The sequence below is a fragment of the Phodopus roborovskii genome, unplaced genomic scaffold, assembly GCF_943737965.1.
Source record: "Phodopus roborovskii unplaced genomic scaffold, PHOROB, whole genome shotgun sequence".
NCBI classification, from domain to species: Eukaryota; Metazoa; Chordata; class Mammalia; order Rodentia; family Cricetidae; genus Phodopus; species Phodopus roborovskii.
In genome coordinates, this window is record NW_026125052.1 from 12571108 (window position 1) to 12589429 (window position 18322).

An 18322-nucleotide genomic window follows, 5' to 3' on the forward strand; every position below is an offset into this window, starting at 1 on the left:
AAAGGCAAGAGCATGAGCTGCATTTGGTTCCACATCTGTGACTCCAGCCCTTGGGGGACTGAGGTGAAGGGATCATGAGATCCAACATGGCTACATAGCGACCCCTGCCTTTAAAAAAAAAATACGTTTTTATGTAGCCTAATCCGTGTAATAAACTTTGCTAAAGATTGCTTTTGGACCAGGCATTGAACCGAGTCTGACAATACCAAGTGACGGCAGTAGCACGTTTCCTGTCCACGGTGGTCGAGCTCTGAGCCAGAGAGAATTGCAGGTGGTTAACATGTCTCTGTTAGGCAAAGGGAAACAGAACTAAAGGGTCAGTCAGTCCAGAAAGAAAGGCTGTCAAGGGAGCTGACAGTAGATTTGTCGTGGATGGGCAGTGGAACGTGTGTTCATGGAGAGGGGAGGTGGCAGGTAACGGGATGTCTGCGGCCTCCGAGCGGTGCGATGCTGCTGGAACCAGGGAGTGAGGAGCAGGCAGGGACGGGCTCCTCACTGAAGACCCAATGGGAAGATAGTGAGGGCCCACATTTTAGACTCAATGGTTCTAATTTCTTAAGACATTGTGGAGCCAAGAGCCTATTTTGTGGTGGGTGTTTTTGTTCGTCTAAGACCACTTTGAATCAGGCAGGTGTGGTGGAATGTGCCTGAGAGCCAGCTACCTGGGAAACTGAGGCAGGAGGATCATGAATTTGAGGCCAGCCTGGGTGGCTTACCAAGAGTTTATCTTGAAAGACTTCAAGCTGGGTAGTGGTGGCACACACCTTTAATCCCAGCTAGGTAGAGGCAGGTGGATCTCTGAGTTCCATCAAGGCCAGCCTGATCTACAGAAAAAGGAGAAAGAAAGGAAGGGAGGGAGGGAGGAGAGGAAGGGAGGAAGGAAGACTTCATTAAGGGCTGGGGCTATAGCTCATTGGTAGAGTGTTTGCCTCCCATGCACCAGGATCTGGATTCCATTTCCAGCATCATAAAATCTGGATGCAAACCAGAGGGGATGTGAAAATTTTGCCAGGCTGTCTCTTCCTTGGCCATCATCTGGGAAGTTTGCTGTTGACTCGGTTCCCATGTTTTCCTTTGCTTTGACATTAACACACAGGCCTGAGCTGTGCTTTTCTGCTTGGTGGGATTTGGTGTCTGAACGGTAAGGCAGCTCTGCAGTGTGTAACCAGAGGCAGAACCGCCTTGGCTGAGGCCTCCTTTCATTCTTTTTGGAATGGATACTGTGTGTTCTTATTCTTATTGGTACTGCACCCAACGTTGTCGTATTCTTTTCTTGAGAAAGGCCTAACTCAAGCAAAGCAATGCCTTGCAAAAATTGCATTGCACAGAGAGCTGTGCTGTTCTCTCAGGGACTGTTTGCCCCTGTTTGAGTGTTTGTCTCCAAAGGTTTTTATTTTCTCTTCTTCTTCCTCCCCCCCCCCCCTTGGGTTTTTGTGGTGGTTTTTGTTTGTTTGTTTGTTTTGTTTTTGTTTTTTGTTTGAAGACAAGAAAGTTTATCACTATGTAACTCTGGCTATTATGGAACTTGATATATAAACAAGGCTGATCATAAACTCATAGAGATCCTCCTGCTTCTTATCTCCTTAGTACTGGGATTAAAGTCATACACCACTTTTATCTATTTTTTTTAAAACTACTTTTCATTTAATTGTCTGATGAGATTATTGGTTCTTTATTTCTTTTTCTTTTTTCCTGAGCCATGATTCACAATTTAGCTCTTGCTGTCCTGGAACTCATTCTGTAGACCAGGCTGGCCTTGATCTCACAAAGATCCTCCTGCCTCTGCCTCCCACGTGCTGGAATTAAAGGCTTGAGCCATTGGTTTTTCTTTTCTTTTCTTTTTCTGGCTTTTCTAGACAAGGTTTCTCTCTGTAGCCCTGGCTGTCCTAGAACGCCCCTCTGGAGACCAGGCTGGTCTCCAACTCAGATTCCCTCCTGCATCTGCCTCCCTTTAATCCCAAATGCCGGGATTAAAGGTGTGTGCCACCACTTGGTGGAGCTGGGTTTTCGTTTTAATTTCAGTGATTGAAGCTGTATTTTGGAACCTGGCTCTGGCGGCTGACCAAGTGGATGACAAGAAAGGGAGGGTAAGGCTAATGGAACAGCGATAGCGTTGCCCAGGTGAAAGCTGGGGGCGGGTGCAGGGGCATAACTCAGGGGTAGTGTATAAACATTAAGAGGGGTGTGGAGTGGGGATCAGTTCACCAGGACTGGCTTTAGGCTGTGTGGGTGCTGCTAATTATCAGTTGGAGAAGTTTTAGGGACAGATGAATTCATTAGCAGAGCTGTTGAGGGCTTATGGGACACCCATGTTTGACCCGGCTGGAAAAAGGAAGCTGGAGTCTAGGGGGAAGGGTTAGGCTGATATTGTGGTTTAATAAGGATCAAGGAAGAACAAATAGGCCGAATAGATGTTTATTCAGGGAGACAGATGAACACCAGCAGGTTCCTCGTCCCAAGGATGCCTCTGGATGTTTTCCTGTCCCCGTACTGCAAGAGAGAGCGCTACAGGCCCCTTCCCCAGACCTAGTTCCCCCAGGTCACATCCACCCCTGTCCCCACCCCAGTGGGCATGGTCAGTGCCACAGATTCGGACAAGGTGGATATATCACTATAGGCTGATGACAACAATTCAGTAGGATGAGCCTCCAAAATGGCACTTGAAGCCATAGGGAAGCTGAGGTTGTATGGGAGACTGGCTTGGAATTAAGGAGCATGGTGGGGAGGTCAGGACAAGTGATGATGCTGTAATGATCTATTATATTGCTGGCATGATACGATACCACCTCCAGCTTTCCTGGGGGGAGCAGTAGATTGGGCTGGGGACCAAGCTCAGGAGTTCTCAGCCTGGGTGAATTCAGCTTAGAGCAAACAAGACACGTGGAAAGGTGACGGTTGGCTTCCTGCAAGCTAGTGGTCGAGCCCAGAGTAGCTTATCAGGGGCTCTCAGAGGCTTTCTGTGGGTGGGACTTGGGGAGGCCCAACCTTGTCAATGCCCTGCCTGTGGGGATGTGTGGTTAAGTTCTGCCTCCTACACTCAAATGGCTTCCCTACATGGTCTGTGGTGTTCATTCAGTGTGCCTGATATTGTCTGTGAGCTTGGGAGCTTCTCTGAGGTGGAGTGAGGGTAACTATGTGACTTCTGTGGCTCCATCTAAAAATCCTAGCCCACAGGCATGCTCAGCAAATGCCCATCTATAATGAAAAAGGACATCATTTATGAGAGAGCCTGTCTCAAGGGAAGAGGACACCTGATGTCCTCCTCTGACCTCTCTGTGAAACTGCCGCCTTTAATGATTTCACCTTGACCCCAAAGATTTCTGTCAAGGGCTAGAGAGGTAGCTCTGTAGATGAGGGCACATGCCTCTAAGTCTAACAAACTGAGTTTGGTCCCTAGGACCCGCATGGTAGAAGGATAGTGACTTCTGCAAGTCACTCTCTAGCCTCTACATGCCTCATGGCATGTGAACACACACACACACACACACACACACACAGAGGATATAAAAGTAAATAAACGAATTTGAGAAGTGGAAAAGAGAGAGAGGGGGGCTTTGGTTAACTCACACATAGTCCAGCCCTAAGGCAGGATCTCTTCCTAATTTGGGTCTCTACAGTTCCATTGACCAGGAATTTTGCAGGCGGCTACTTTGTGCATGGTGAAACAAGGGATGGAGTAAAGGTGGGTTATGGCTAGCAAGCCAGAGCCTTTGCCTCATGTCTCTGGACCCTTGGGGGTCTAGTCAGCTAGTTGATGTTAGTCAACTGCCCTTCGTAGGCCATGACTATGTGGTCTGCTCTAATTTTGAAATTGGTTGTGTGAGTTTTTTAAAGGGAGGGTTGAGACAGTATTTTGCTCTGTAACCTTGCTAACCTAGAGCTCATCATATAGACAAAGCTGGTCTTAAACTCACTGAGCAGTTTCCTGCCTCAGCCTCCCAAATGCTAGGAATACAGGCATGACCTGTCGCACTGGCTTGGGGTGATGTGTTTCCATTAGGTACTTGGAGTTGAACCTAGGGCCTTTTCCATGCCAGGCAAGCTCTCTACCCCTGAGCTACATCCTCAACCATCTTTTTACTCTTTAATCTGAGACTAGGTCTCACTAAGTCACCAAGACTAATCTGAACTCACTTTGTAGCCCAGGCTGGCCTTAAGCATCCAATCCTCCTCATGCCCAGCCTCCCCAGTAGTTGGGATTATGGGACTGTCCCAGGCCTGGCCTCCATTCCTTCTTCAGGTGGCTTTGCGATTCAGGTTGCTGTGGTAACAACAGTAGGCTGCTCTGGAGCTATGACAGGAGATATGGCAGACCTTGGGCAGGGAAGACTTAGTCTCTAAGGATAGTATGTAAAAGCCTCTGCCATCGCAGCCTTTACTTTTGCTTGGAGTAAAGGAGGATGGTGTTGAGATGGTGGTATCTGTCTGAGCTCTGCAGGTGTGTGTGTGTGTGTGTGTGTGTGTGTGTGTGTGTGTGTGTGTGCGCGTGCACGTGCACGTGCGTGTGTGTTCATATGGCACAAGTGCAAACATATACAGGCCAGGGGTCACCTTTGGGTGTTTCTACTTAGGAGACATCCACCTTGATTTTTGAGACAGTTTCTCTCTCTCTTGAACCAATTAGGCTAGGCTGGGCTGGCCTGATTAGCCAGTCTCAGGAATCTACCTATCTCTGCTTCCCAGGACTGGGATAACAAACATACCACCGGGACTGGCTTTTTTAAATGATTTACTTTTTTAAAAAATGTATTTATTATGTATACAGTATTCTGTCTGCTGTCTGTATATAACCCTGGAAGCTAGAAGAGAGGGCACCAGATCTCATTATAGATGGCTGTAAGCCACAGTGTAGTTGCTGGGAATTGAACTCAGGACCTCTGAAAGAACAAACAACTTGTGAGTGCTCTTAACCTCTGAGCCATCTCTCCAGCCCTTAATTACTTTTAATTTATGTGCATTGATGTTTTGCCTACGTGTATGTCTGTGTGAGGGTGTCAGATCCTCTGGAACTGGATTTATAGACAGCTGTGAGCTGCCATGTGGGTGCTGGGAATTGAACCCAGGTCCTCGGAAGAGCAGCCAGTATTCTTAACCACTGACCCATCTCTGCAGCTTTTTATGTGAATCAAACCCAGGTCCTTGTGCTTGTACAGCAAACACTTTACCCACTGAGGCATTCCATGTAGGAGTCTTCCTACTCCTTCATCGCATTAGTGCTAGGTAGAATGTGTTTTCCTCCTTGTAAAACTCAGGCATCCAAGGGCTGGAGAGATGGCCTAGTGGTTTAGAGTACCTGCTGCTCTTCCAGAGGACATGGGTTCGGTTCACAGCCTCACAACTTGTCTGTACTTCAGGCTCCAGGGGATCCGATGCCTCTTGACCTCTGAGGACACCTGCCCTTATGTGCACATGCACACACACATGCCCCCCCCCCACACACCTATACATAATTTAAAATAAAAAAATCTTTTTTTTTTTTTTTTCCAAGACAGGGTTTATCTGTGGCTTTGGAGGCTATCCTGGAACTATCTCTTGTAGACCAGGCTGGTCTGGAACTCACAGAGATCCGCCTGCCTCTGCCTCCCGAGTGCTGGGACTAAAGGCGTGCGCTACCACTGCCCAGCTAAAATAAAAAATCTTGAACAAGCAAAACATCCCAGGCTTGTCTATCTGTGTGTCTCCCAGAGAAGGGCATTCCCATAAGCCAGTCTGCTTCTTCTAGCTGGGGGTTGACACCATTTTGTTTATAAAGGAGGCCAAGAGTGAACTCAGCATAAAAGTAGAGGCCTTGGAGTCAGCCCCCAGGTAATCCTGTGCCTGAGGCACTATGTGACAGAAAGAGGTCAGTTGGCAAATGCATCCTACCTCTTTGCACTACCCAGGATTCAGAGCACACAGCAAGGCCTTCCTTCTCCAGCTCCCAGGGGTACACTGAGATGCAGGCTGATGGGCTAATGACGCTTCTATGTCAGGGATGACTCAGCTGTTGGTCTACTATTGCCCAAAGGGCTTGAGACTAGGCAGCAAGGGTCACCTTCTGTTGACAAAGAAGTGATTAATGGGAGAGAGCCTAGATCCAACTGAGGCCCATGTCCTTTTTATTTTTCAGCTATGTGGGGGTTGACTGGCTCTGGGGAAAAGCTGTGGTTGGCTACCGCAGGTGGCTGGACAAAGGATGAAGCGCAAGGGGATGGCCAGCACTTCACTCAACAGAACTTCGGTCCAGGCTGGTCTGAGGGTAAGTACAAAGTGTCCAGTTTTCTACATGTCTGAGGCAAACTGACCTCCTCCTCCAGCCTTGTGCTACTCTTCAGGCCCCTGAGGCATACACGTTTAACTCCAGTTTTAAATCTGAATAAATCACAACCCCTGACTTCTTTGTAGTTCTGCCAAGATGAAAAATTCCCCAACATAATTTCAGATCTGCAGCCCTACTGAAAGCAGGAGGCATAGCCAATTGACTGCCCTCTCTGAGGGACCGGGTGAGGGCACAGAAGAGAAGTAGAACCAGGATCCTCTCTCAGGAAAAGCTGGGCCTCTAGCTGCTCACCCTGAAACGGTCCTCCACCGTGGGAAGGATTCTCTCTCTCCATGGGAACTGTGTTTCCTGCAAACCCAACCTTGTAAGCCAAGGTTCGTAACTCATTTGCTAGCTTCTTAGGGGCTGGGTGGCAAACACCTTCCCCCCCTTCTCCCGGGGCTGGAGCAGGTATAAAGTGGTTATTCCACCAGCTCAGGAAGGCCCTTCTAGGATTTGTCCTTGTGGCTAAAGCAAGACTGGTTAGAAGAAAACAGAGACATTTGCATTGGTCTCGCTCTGGAGGTCCCCAGAGGTGCTGGGAACAATCATATTTGGGACCGTGGCCTGAACATGCATGCCGGGGCCTGGAGGGTAAGTTGAAAGTACATTGCTCCTAGTAGTCCCTTCTATGAGACCTCTATGAGACCTCTGAATAACGCACAAAGGGAGCCCAACTGCCAAGAGCAGACTTTGCCTGGGGCAACTAAATTTATTAGCAAGAAAATTTTTGTCAGCCCATCACTGACCAACAAAATACATTGTTAATAAAGGATAACAAATCTGTCACTTAATTAATAAAACATCCTCAAGCAGTTACAACAAAAAATAAAGTTGGATTTTTGTTTAATTTAAAAGCCTCAAAAATAACAAGCAATATGTTTTTTTTTTCTTAAAACATGTCGTAGACACAATCGTCTATTATACAATATACACTGTACACAGTAGAGCTTGGGCGGGTAGGGAGATGAAAGGGTGTGAAGGGAGTCAGAATGGAAGGTGTTTTCTCATGTGAGTCCAGATCGGAGTTGAAATGTGTCATTTAGAAAAGAATTGTTAGTGAGAAAAAAACTCCTATGCTCAGCATTGCCCCCAAAACCCTAAACTGAACACCGATGGGGGGGGGGAGGCGACTAGTAAAGAAAGGAAGAAGGGAGCAATTAAATAAAATGTCTTTAAAGCACACACATACACAGTGTTCATCATCTGAAGTCCGAGTATAAGGCAACGTTCTCCATAGAAAAAGGAGTGGGAGGAGTCCGCCGGCATCTGACCTTTCAAATAGGAAGTTGGAATGTCTGGAGGAGAGCCGTGGCAGGGCTGGGCAGTGGAGTGGAGGCAGCCTCCCAAGCCTCCACAGAAGTGGGTGCCAGTGGGAGGCTGTGTACAGGGCCCTGGGGTGTCCCTAGCGGCCAGGAGAGGGGGTCACTGAGGGGGGCAAGGAGGCACAGGATGGAGGGAACATGGCACAATGGGGCTCCGGCAGTGTTGGGGCAGGGAATGGGGTTAGGATAGGGGGCTCACTTTGCTCCTCGACGGAGTGAAATGCATGTTTTTCCTTTGGAAATAAGGGTCCCCACGCGTCCTGGTTTAGAACGTCTCATTGGGCATGGCCAGTGTCCATAGCCTGGGCAGGCCAGGAGCTCATGATGAGAAGGGAAGGGCCTTTGGAAGGGGGAGAGCCCCTCCCTGTGGGGACAAAGCCACGGAACAGGAGTGGGGTGAGGGCCGCCCGGGGCAGTTGTGGGCACCTGTCCACCGTAGACCCAGGCCAATCAGATGGGAATTCCATCCTCAGGGCCTCCTGCCTCAGTTGGCCTTACAAGTTCTTCGTGACCAGGTGGGTCTTGTAATGCTTGGTGAGATGGTCACTCCTCATGAAGCGCTTCTGACACTGGGCACACTCAAAGCGCTTGTCCCCTGGGAAGAGGAAATGACTGTTACCAAAGAGCCCACGTAGGACACTGCGAGTCCCAGAAAGGAGAAGCCACATGACAGCCTTATCTCCATATCCCACTAACATCTACTTCTCACCCCTCGGCCCCAGCTGTCCCTTCTCATCTACCTTGTCCCGTGCCCAGACTGCTTGTCCTAGAGCCTCTGCATCTACCCCTGCTTCATTCTGGACTGTGTCCCTTCCTCCTCGCAGAAAGACGCCCTTTCCCACTGAGTCTAGACCACGCTGTCAGGGTATTTACACCTCTGCCTTTGAGGGGGTATGATACGGCCAAAAGCTGTAGCTTTGGGTCACATGTCCCTACCTCCAGTCTCTGCTCAGTAGGGCATCACTGACTACAGCAGTACCTGCCAGTGTACCTTGTGGAGCACTGGGCATGCCTGGGACAACTCCAGGGCACTTTTCTATAGTATTTGTTAGTATATTAAAGCACAGAACTGTAATAGCAACCTTGGTACCAAACCTATGCTGCTATCAAAGCAAGCCTGCAGTAAGCCAGGCATGTTGGAGCAGGCCTGTAATCCCAGCATTTACGAGATAGGAGGAGTGCCTTGAGTTTAAGGTAAACCTAGGCTATACAAAATCTTGTCTTAAAAAAAAGCTCAGTGCTGTGTTCACACCTGTAATCCCAACACTTGAAAGGCTGAGGCAAGACTGCTACCAAACTCAAAGGCAGCCTGCAACAACAGAGCAAAATCTTGTCACCCCAGCACCACCACAAAAATAAGGAGGGTTGGGAAGCCAGGTAGGTGCCTTAGTTGATGAAGATTCACACTTGTGGCTGAGAGCTGAGTCAGAAGGACCTCAAGTCCTAAGATATCACCAGAACCAATCTCAGGGAGAAAGAAAGGAAGGAAGAAAGGAAGGAAGGGAGGAAGGGAGGGAGGGGAGGAGGGAGGGAGGGACGGAGGAAGGAAGGAAGGAGAAGGGAGGGGAAGAAGACAGAGAGAAAGAGAGAGACAGAGAGAAAGAGAGAGAGAGAGGGGTTTAGGAGCCCGAGGGCTGGACTGGAGCCCAGTTTGCCCATTACTAGCCACTTCCCAAACCTTTCCAAGGCCTAACTGGGATTAACTGACGTTATCTGAAAATGCAAAAACACAGTGCATGGCAAACCTCATCAGAGCTTGGTAGGGTTTTCTGGGTTATTTTACTTCTGACAGTCTCTCATGTTAGCGAGGCTAGCTCTGAATTCCTTCCTGATCCTCCTGCCTCAACCTCTCTACTGACAGGACAATAGGTGCCCAGCTCAGCACTTGTGAAACAGTTCTGCAGAAATGACAAGAGGCTATAGAGGCTGGGTAATGTCTGCCTCACTCTGGGCAACATCTCTGACTTGAAAGAACCCCCTGGGTGGTCTGCGTGGCTCTAGAAACTCAACAGGCAGGAGTGATGATGCACAAAGGATAGCTGAAGGGTGTGGAGGAAACTGACCTGTGTGGGTTCTAGCATGTCGTTGGAGCTCATCGCTCCGTGTGAACCTCTTTCCACAGAAGAACCAGTTACAGACAAAGGGCCGCTCGCCAGTGTGCAGGCGGACATGGGCCCGAAGCAAGGATGTCTTCCGGAAAGTTTTTCCACAGTCTGGGATGTGGCACACATGCTTCTTCTTGCCCTGCTCCCCAGACCTGAGGAGGTTGGGAGGGGGTGGAGAGAAGCCGTGAGAGGTCAGGTCAGAGAGCTCAGGAAAGGTGGGAGGCAGGAGCTGGGAACTTCCACCAGGACGTGGGTTTGCCCTGGCCCTGTATATTACCTCTTCTCCCCATCCTTGCAGTTGGGACACGTGCAGGCCATACGCCGCCTCTTCTCCCCAGGCTGGGCCTCTCCAGAGAGGGCCTGCTCCATCTGCAGCTGGATCTGGGTTGGGCTCAGCCCACTGATGGTCAGGTTGTTTCCAGAAACATTCTGTACTGTGAGCTGCTGCTGCCCTGTGGAAAAGAGAAGGACTCGGTTCAGACCAAACCTTCTCTCCATCCTGCACAGGTTAAGGATGTCATGGCAGCTAATACACTGGAGAGCAGTGAGAGCCAGAGGCCTCTCTGAGATTCTAATGCTGCTGGCATGAAAACTCTTGGGGAAATCACTCTAGGCTACCTTGTCCTCCCTCTTGGTGTTCCCTCAAAGTGGACAAACCAAATGTCTAGCATGAAGTGCTAGACAGAAATTCATTAGGGAGGGGGAAAGCTGCCCTACTCCCAGGTACAGAATGCAGACTGCTACTGCTAGGTAGTGTCAGCTCTCCCTCTTCTCTATTAAGATTTATTTCTGTGTTTTATGTATATGGGTGTTACATATGCATGTATATCTCTATTCCAGAAGAGGGCATCAGGTGCTGTGGGACTAGTTATAGACTCTTGTAACCACCATGTGGGTTCTGGGAATTAAATCCAGGCTCTGGAAGACCAAGCAGTCAGTGCTCTTAACCCCAGAGCTATCTCTCATGTCCTTTCATTTTCAAGACTGTATATGCAGCATGTATCATCGTTGAACTCCTGTGCAGCACAAGCTTCTTTGCCATTCAACCTCAACACCATGCTTTCTCTTTAAGAAGCCTTCCTGGGGCAGGGGAAGTGTTCCTTAGCTGGGCAGTGGTGGCATACACCTTTGAGCCCAGTACTTAGGAGGCAGAGGCAAGTGGATTTCCGATCTCTGAGTTGGAGGCCAGCCTGGACTAGAGTGAGTTCCATGACAGCCAGGACTACACAGAGAAACCCTGTCTCAAAATTCACCCCTCCCCCAAAATGAAGGGTTCCTTCATTTCCTTTACATGGTATGGCCCTTAGTCACCTGATCTGGGCAGATGACCAGCCAAATTAACATGAGTTTGTATATTACTTGAACAGAATCTATTTTCTCCATCATTACTTAACAATTGTGGTTACCATATATGAACATGTGACTTACTATCTCACAATACTACTGTAAGGACCAGGTGTGAAGATATACATGGGTGTGCCCTGAGACTGGAGTGGACCAAGCAAACACTGGGCATCACCTTGGATGGATAGCATCCATCCTCATGGCTGATACTGGGAATTCCAGGGGCCTGGCTCAGGATTCCCACATGCTGAATACAAAGGTCTGCTGCCAACAACCCTGGCTGCAGGACTTTCCCTCACCGCCAGTGTTCGTGATGGTGACGGGTACACCCTGCACTTGGACTCCATTGATGTTGATGGTCTGCATGGCCTGAGCAGCTGCGGCCAGCTGTGCGGCATTCAGGCTGATGATGCTCCCAGCAGGTGCAATCTTTGGCAGGGGTCGCTCTTTCCGGAGGATTGAAGCTGAATGCTTTTTGCTGGTGCCACTCAGATGGGAAGCTCTGGGTGCAGGGCTGTTACAGGTGGTGGTTGAGGAGGTTGCAGCTGTTGCTGAGGGGCTGTCCTGGACGAGGACCGTCTGTACCTCACCAGAAGGAGTACGAATATAAACCTAAGGGACCAGAGAGGAGAGTGCCCTAAGAGACATGGCACCTGCACCTTCACACAGCCTTCCTTGCCCAAGGGAGAACTGGTATACCTCCGTCATCCCATTCTTCAACAAGCCCAAACATGCACTCAGATGTTACTGATGTTTAATAGAACACTAAACTGGCATAAGCTGGGTACTGACCTGTGACCAAACCTTTAATTGGAACAATGCTAAATCTCAAAATAGGAAGTTTTTTAAAAAAAAGTACATCAGCAGCATGGGTTACAAAGTGACACCCGAGCTGGGCATTGGTGGTGCTCGCCTTTAATCCCAGCATTTAGGAGGCAGAGGCAGGTGGATCTCTGTGAGTTCAAGGCCAGCCTGGTCTACAAAGCAAGCTCCAGGACAGGCTCCAAAGCTACAGAGAAACCCCATCTTGAAAACAAACAAACAAAATGCTGCTAAATTAATAACTGGCGTTATGAAATAGTCTCAATATAGTTCAGGCTGGTCTTGAACTCACGTCACTCCTACCTGTGCCACTTGAATGCCGTGATTATAGGTGTGAACCACCATACTTGACTAAATCGTTAAACTTGAGCATTCCTTCTCACTCTCATCTCTCTGTAAAAAAGCAGTGACCCTGGGGAACGGGGCAGTTTGACTCCCCACGGCTGCTGGAGTCTCCTTTACTACCTGGGCTGCCTTGAGCAACATTAGATTCCAATAAAGGGTCTCTTGAGTCATCTGCTCTTGTCTGCTTTCAGAGTAGTGGAAACCAAAGGAGCAGAAGAGACTACAAAGTAGCCGGGAGGGCAGGCTGCAAAAGCAGCACAGTGGTCAGCGGACTGGCAGCCAAAGAAAAGACAGAGGTGAACAGCTGGCACAATGGACAGCTGACTTGATAGCTGCAAAAGAGGGGACCTGGCAAAAGCAACAAACAGCTGTGAAAGCGGCTTTCCAACAGTGGCCTGGACAAGAGGAAAGGGCACAGTCTGACGAGGACAGCCAGAAACAAGGGGTCATCGTGTTAAGTGAAATACGGCAGGCTTGGAAAAACAAATACGTTTCTCCCTCATGTGGGAGGTCTAGACCAGAAGGGAAAGACACACCACTCACATGACCACATGCATACACACGAATGAAGCAGAAGGGAAACCATTTGGGGGGGGGGGGGGGAGAAGAGGATGAGCACCGGTAGAAAGCAGCCAGAATGGTAGCTCACACTTGTAATCCCAGCACTCAAGCTAAAGAAGGAGGGCTGCAAGTTTGGGGCCAGCCTGTGCCACACAGTGAGGTAAAGGCCAGCCTGGGATATATAGGGAGACCCTGCCTCAAAAAAAGGAAAAGGCCTAGCTGCTCCAACCTGTTATTTTTCTTGTCATTATCAGTAGGCAACGGTTTTTCCTCATGAACTTTCCTACTTTACACCAAATACTATGGTTCTGACTTGAATTCTCATTTTTTCCACTAGTGTATGTAATCTTATGATAAAAATATCTTATTATAAAAGTAGTCATATCTACCTCCCCAGTTATGCCCTGAGCCGCCCAATATGAAAGAGAACAGACTAGACATCCCTGTTCCATCTGATTGCTACAGATCAAGACTACTGGCCTAAGACCCGAAGAGACGCAAAGGCAGAAGCCATTTCCTGCCCACCCATATGATGGTGACTCCAACTTCCCATCAGATCTGGTGATGATCTGCCTCAAAACCAAGCCAAAGGGTGAGCAGGGGAGAAGGAGGCTGGGCAGAGTGACTGTGGTACCTGGGTTGGTGCTGATTCCGTTGTCTGGATCTGAAAGTTCTGGGAGGGCTTCTGGGGAACGGTGGGGAGGGTGGCAGAGGCAGCCTGCACCACCCTCAGTGCCTGCTGGGGGATCTGCACCACCTGCTGTTGCTCGGCCTTGGGGGGCACCACTTGGACTTGCTGGACCACAGCTGGCTGGCCCCCACCGGGGCTCTGGACGATCAGCAGGTTGTTTCCTGCCTGGATGATGTTGTCTGCTGTGGTCTCAATCAGCACCGTCTCCACCTGCTCGGCCACGGCCACTGATGGCTGTGAGACAGGAAGGCTCTTCTTCCTGGCTTTTTTGTTAGTCTTAGACAATGGGGTGGGGGGGCTCTCAGTGAGGAGCTGAGCGGGGGTCCCAGCATCACTGGTGTTCACCAGGTTGTTGACTGGCAGAGTGAGTGTCACGTTGCCACCCCCACCTGTCAGCTTCACCACATTGGCCCCACTCTGCACGGGGGTGGTATTCGTATTTGACTTCTGGACGGGAGCTGGCTTGATGGGGACAGGCTTATGGCCGGATGATGAGGGAGCGATGATGGCTTGGTTGGTGCCTGGGATGATCTGGATCTGGTTGGCGAGATTGGGCTGCACCTGGATGCTCTGGGAACTGTTCCCTTGAATCTGAGGGACCGCTTGGTACTGTATACTTGCATTTGATCGGCTCCCTTTGTTGATCACGGTGGGGTTCTGGATAGCAAACACCAACTGCCCTCCAGGATAGGAGGCACTCAGCTGGGAGCCCTGAATCTGAAGTATATTTCCTTTAGATGACAAGATGCCAAAGCTATTCTTGCTGGGACTGAGAGGGAGAGGGGCTGGTTTGATGGGGACCAGTTTCCGTGGAGTGGGCTGGGGGGGAGCAGGGGGCGTCACTGCAGCTTCAACAGCTGGTGGGCCAATTTTGCTACATGTCGCAGCAAGCAGAGCCAAAGGAGACGGCTGAGAATCCTGCAAAAATCAGCAGAGGACAAGAGTGAGGCGGGAAGACTGGCTAGACACCCTTCTGCCACAGTGATCTCTCCTCAGCAGCTCCCCTGCGCCCCTACAGCAGGCCATCACCAACGCCCCACCCCCACCCCAAGTGGTTCCTGCTCCATGAAGTGAAGGAAAAAGATAGGGAAGGCCTCTCAGGGAAAACGACCCCAGAAGCAGCCCTGGACACGGCAGACCTACAGCATAAGCTGCTTTCCCACTGGCCTTGCTGGCCTAGTATCAGCAGGGACAATGACATGTCCCAGATCTATGAACTTAGCAAAAAGCAGGCAAAGGAGAGGTGATGGGGAGGGAAGATGACCTGGGGTAAAGTGCTTCCTGGAGTTTGGCAGGCGCTGCTTCCTGACTAAAGAGGGCTACAATAAAAGTGCCTGTTCTCTCGAGGGCAGTAGGCTCAGATGGAACCCTGAGTTTCTGTTTTTGTTCTGGTGTGTGTGTGTGTGTGTGTTATATACATGTATGCATGTTTATGTCAAGGGGTGTGTGGGTACATTTGAGTCCCTATGTGGAAGCTAGAGGTTAATGTTAAACTCTTACTCTACCTTGTTCTTTATTATTTAAATGTTTGAATGGGTTCTGGGAATCAAACCTGGGTTCGTTTGAAGAGCAGCAAGTGCTCTTAGCCACTGAGTGTCTCTCCAGCTCCTTCACCGTATTTATTTTTTTTTAATTTTTAAATGACTTATTTTCATTTTACATACACTGGCGTTTGCCTGCAAATATGTGTGTGTGAAAGCGTTAGAGTCCCTGAAACTGGAGTTACATACAGTTGTGAGCTGCCATGTGGGTGCTGGGAATTGAACCCAGGTCCTCTGGAAGAGCAGCCAGCACTGTTAACCTGTCCAGCTCTTTTTTTTTTTTTTTTTTTGTTTTTGTTTTTGTTTTGTTTTGTTTTTTTGTTTTTTGAGACGGTCTCTTGTTGAATCTGAAACTCACTGACTGCACAAGATTAGTTGGCCAGGGAAGCCCAGTGGATCCTGCTGTCTAGACCTAGGACTACAGGCGTGCACTGCCATGCCCAGCTTTTTACATGGGTGACTGGAACTGAACTCAGGTACTCCTGCATATGCAGCAGGGTCTTCACTAACAGCCCTAGTCCCGGGAATGCCAAGTTTAATACTGTTCTTTCTGCCTGACCCAACTTAGACATCTTAGACAAGTGGCTATGTCTTAGTTCCGAGAATGTGGATAAGGGAACCTTCCTGGGTTCGCTGTGAGAGTGAATGGGTTCTGAGTGAGGGAGAAAATGCACTTCAGTATTCACGCAGGCTCTGGCCCTGCACTAAGAGCCTCCTGTGTACTTGCCTGGGTAGTAGCGGCAGCAGGCTGCAGGTAGTCACTAGGACTGACAGCAGCGGTGGCAGCCATGCTCATCTGTGGATCTATTGGGAAAAAGAGGGAGCAATACGTAAGACACCGCAAGAGAACCCAAGGCCCCTGGCCTCAGCTTTCCTTTTTGCCTCTCTTGTTGCTTCTCCGAGAGGTTAACAGCTTTTCCTACATGGCTCCTGCTTGAGCTTCACAGCCCACGTTCGTCAGGGGTGACTGTTTCCTTCACTCACACTCATCTGTTCGGGGCAGAGAGCTTTCACCAGCTTGTCCCCACAGACTGGGAGAACTGGGAGACTCTAGGACAGAAGGAAGTCTCTCTCAACACTGGCTGTCAGCTGGGTGGTGGCGGTGGCGGCGGCAGCGCGCACCTTTAATTTCCAGCACTCGGAAGGCAGAGGCAGGAGGATCTCTGTGAGTTGGAGGCCACTCTGGTCTCAGAGTTCCAGGACAGGCTCCAAAGCTACAAAGAAATCCCTGTTGGAAACAGCTCCCCACCCCAGACTGTCTGTGGTGGGTCTGGAGCACCCCTGGTGGACACTGGTGGCTCACTGGATCTCTCCATTAGGGGAAAAGGAGCCTCTAGCCAAGTCTTGCACTAATAGAAGCTACCAGCTCAATTCAGATGACGCCAGATGCAAACCAGTCTGGCAGTGAAGAAATGCTAGGCCAGCACTCAGAGCAAGATATACCTGTTGGTTTCTGAAAGATGTATGCTCAGCCTTCACACAAAGACACAAGGGCCCCACCAGTCAGTAGATGGCATTTGGGTAATTCATCTAAGTGAATTTACACCTTTACATAGGAATGTAGGACCAACAGGGTAGAACTCTCCGGGGCCTTCTCTCCAGTAAGGTAAGACCATGTGGAAATACTTAGATTAATAGAAATGGGTTAATAGTTAAGACAGAGCTAGCCAATAAGAAATGCTAATAACAGGTCAACAGAATTGTATCTAATACAGCATCTCTGTGTGTTGTTTGGGGCTGGAGCAGTGGTGGGACCAGGCAACTGCTCATAGCAAAATGGTGCCGCAACGTGGACCGGAGGACTCTCACTTAAAACTTGACAAAAGCTTAAAAAGGGATTTTAAAAACAAAAGAACAGAGACAAGCAAGGCTTCTTAGTAACAGCATTTTTCTTGGTGGGACTCTGTTTTGCTAGAGACAAGAGATTTGCGTGGCTACTTTAAGAGGGGTTTCCTGACTCAGCATAAGCAGCAAAACCAAAACAAACAAACAAAAAAAAAAACAAACTGCATGGCTTTCAAAGGTGTGTATGAGCAGCTGAAGAGCGTAAATAGGCATTGGTGGCACATGCCTTTAATTCCAGCACTCGGGAGGCCGAGGCAAGTGGACCTTTGTAATTTCAAAGTAAACCTGGTGTACGGAGTGATTCCAGGGCAGTAAAAGTTACACAGAGAAATCCTGTATCAAAAAATGAAAAAAATAGAAGTAAAAGAAATAGAATAATAAAAAAAGCCACATAAAGATGGAAAGCACACAAAGGGTCTGGATACTGTATGCTATGATATTGTCTTTAAATTGCTCAATTACTAAGGAAGAAATAATTGCTACAATACACTTGATTACCAATACTGCTAAATTAATCCAATTTATATATTTTTAAAATGGTTTGACTTCCAAATTTAAGTCTAAGGACAGGTTACTGGGGAAAAGGATTTCTATTTTTGTTTCCACAGATAATAAAAAGCTGTGGATTCCTCCCAAACTAACACAATTTGATCAAGCAAGATCCCCTGAAACAGCATCGCAGGTGATCCGAAATTCAAACAGCTGGGACAAGGCAGCCTCACAGAACACAACAGCCAGGATTTCTGCTTCTTCTTAGGAGTCCCCTACCATCAGGAAGCAATTTGGAAAGAACGACGCCCAAATTCCCAAATATTGTTTATAAATGTTTGTTTTCATTTATATGGGGTTGGTTATAAATGGTTAATGACCACAACCAATCTTTTTAAAGGTAAAAATGGGATTATGGTATAGATATGAATACTTTGTTTTGGAATGGATTTTCATTTATTGATATAAATTTAAGGTCAATTTTGTGATATGTATTTCTCCTCTTGTTTAGGTATTGTGTTTATATAGCTTATTTAAAAATGTATAATTTAGTACAGTTACCTATAATGGTCAAAACTTATAGTTAGGTTTTCCCTATAATAGTCAAAACTTAAGTTAGTTAGGATTTCTAGATATACAGAGATGTATTTAAGATGAATAGGCATTCTTCAAACTTTTCAAAGACCTACAGAATATGGCATTTAAAATGGTTAGGGTTTTTCTTAACATTGAGGCACAACTGCTCCTGTTAACACCACCTGTGTCAGAAAGGAAGATGGACATCAAAGAACCTCGTTATGGAGTTTGCTTTCAATATGGCAAGACTAGCCATTTGAGCAAGATACTGCTCTTGTCTGGACTGTTTGACTTTAAGCTGTATAAACTGGACATGCAGGACCTACAGAAAAGTGACTGCTGATACAAGATGGACATTACTACAGGGTTCCTACTTTATG

At 48.4% G+C, this 18322-nt stretch overlaps 1 protein-coding gene across 1 annotated transcript; it reads right to left on the minus strand.

Moving 5' to 3' along the window:
* Positions 1-6986: 6986 nt before the first annotated feature.
* On the minus strand, positions 6987-15835 carry Sp2 (Sp2 transcription factor). Its single transcript, XM_051175096.1, has 6 exons — positions 15760-15835; positions 13435-14409; positions 11372-11684; positions 10006-10180; positions 9687-9880; positions 6987-8218 (listed from the first exon to the last, which is right to left on the minus strand). The coding sequence occupies exons 1-6, from the start codon at positions 15826-15828 to the stop codon at positions 8118-8120; spliced, it is 1827 nt and encodes a 608-aa protein (XP_051031053.1). The 5' UTR covers positions 15829-15835; the 3' UTR covers positions 6987-8117.
* Positions 15836-18322: the final 2487 nt, after the last annotated feature.

What these genes read in the sequence shown, in the direction of transcription:
- Sp2 (XM_051175096.1), bottom strand. Translation starts at nt 15,828, where the DNA reads ATGAGCATGGCTGCCACCGCTGCTGTCAGTCCTAGTGACTACCTGCAG. An exon ending in CGGAATCAGCACCAACCCAG is followed by an intron (nt 11,685 to 13,434) that starts GTACCACAGTCA and finishes CTGGTCCCTTAG; the next exon opens with GTTTATATTCGTACTCCTTC. An exon ending in ACATGCTAGAACCCACACAG is followed by an intron (nt 8,219 to 9,686) that starts GTCAGTTTCCTC and finishes TCCTCTTCCCAG; the next exon opens with GGGACAAGCGCTTTGAGTGT.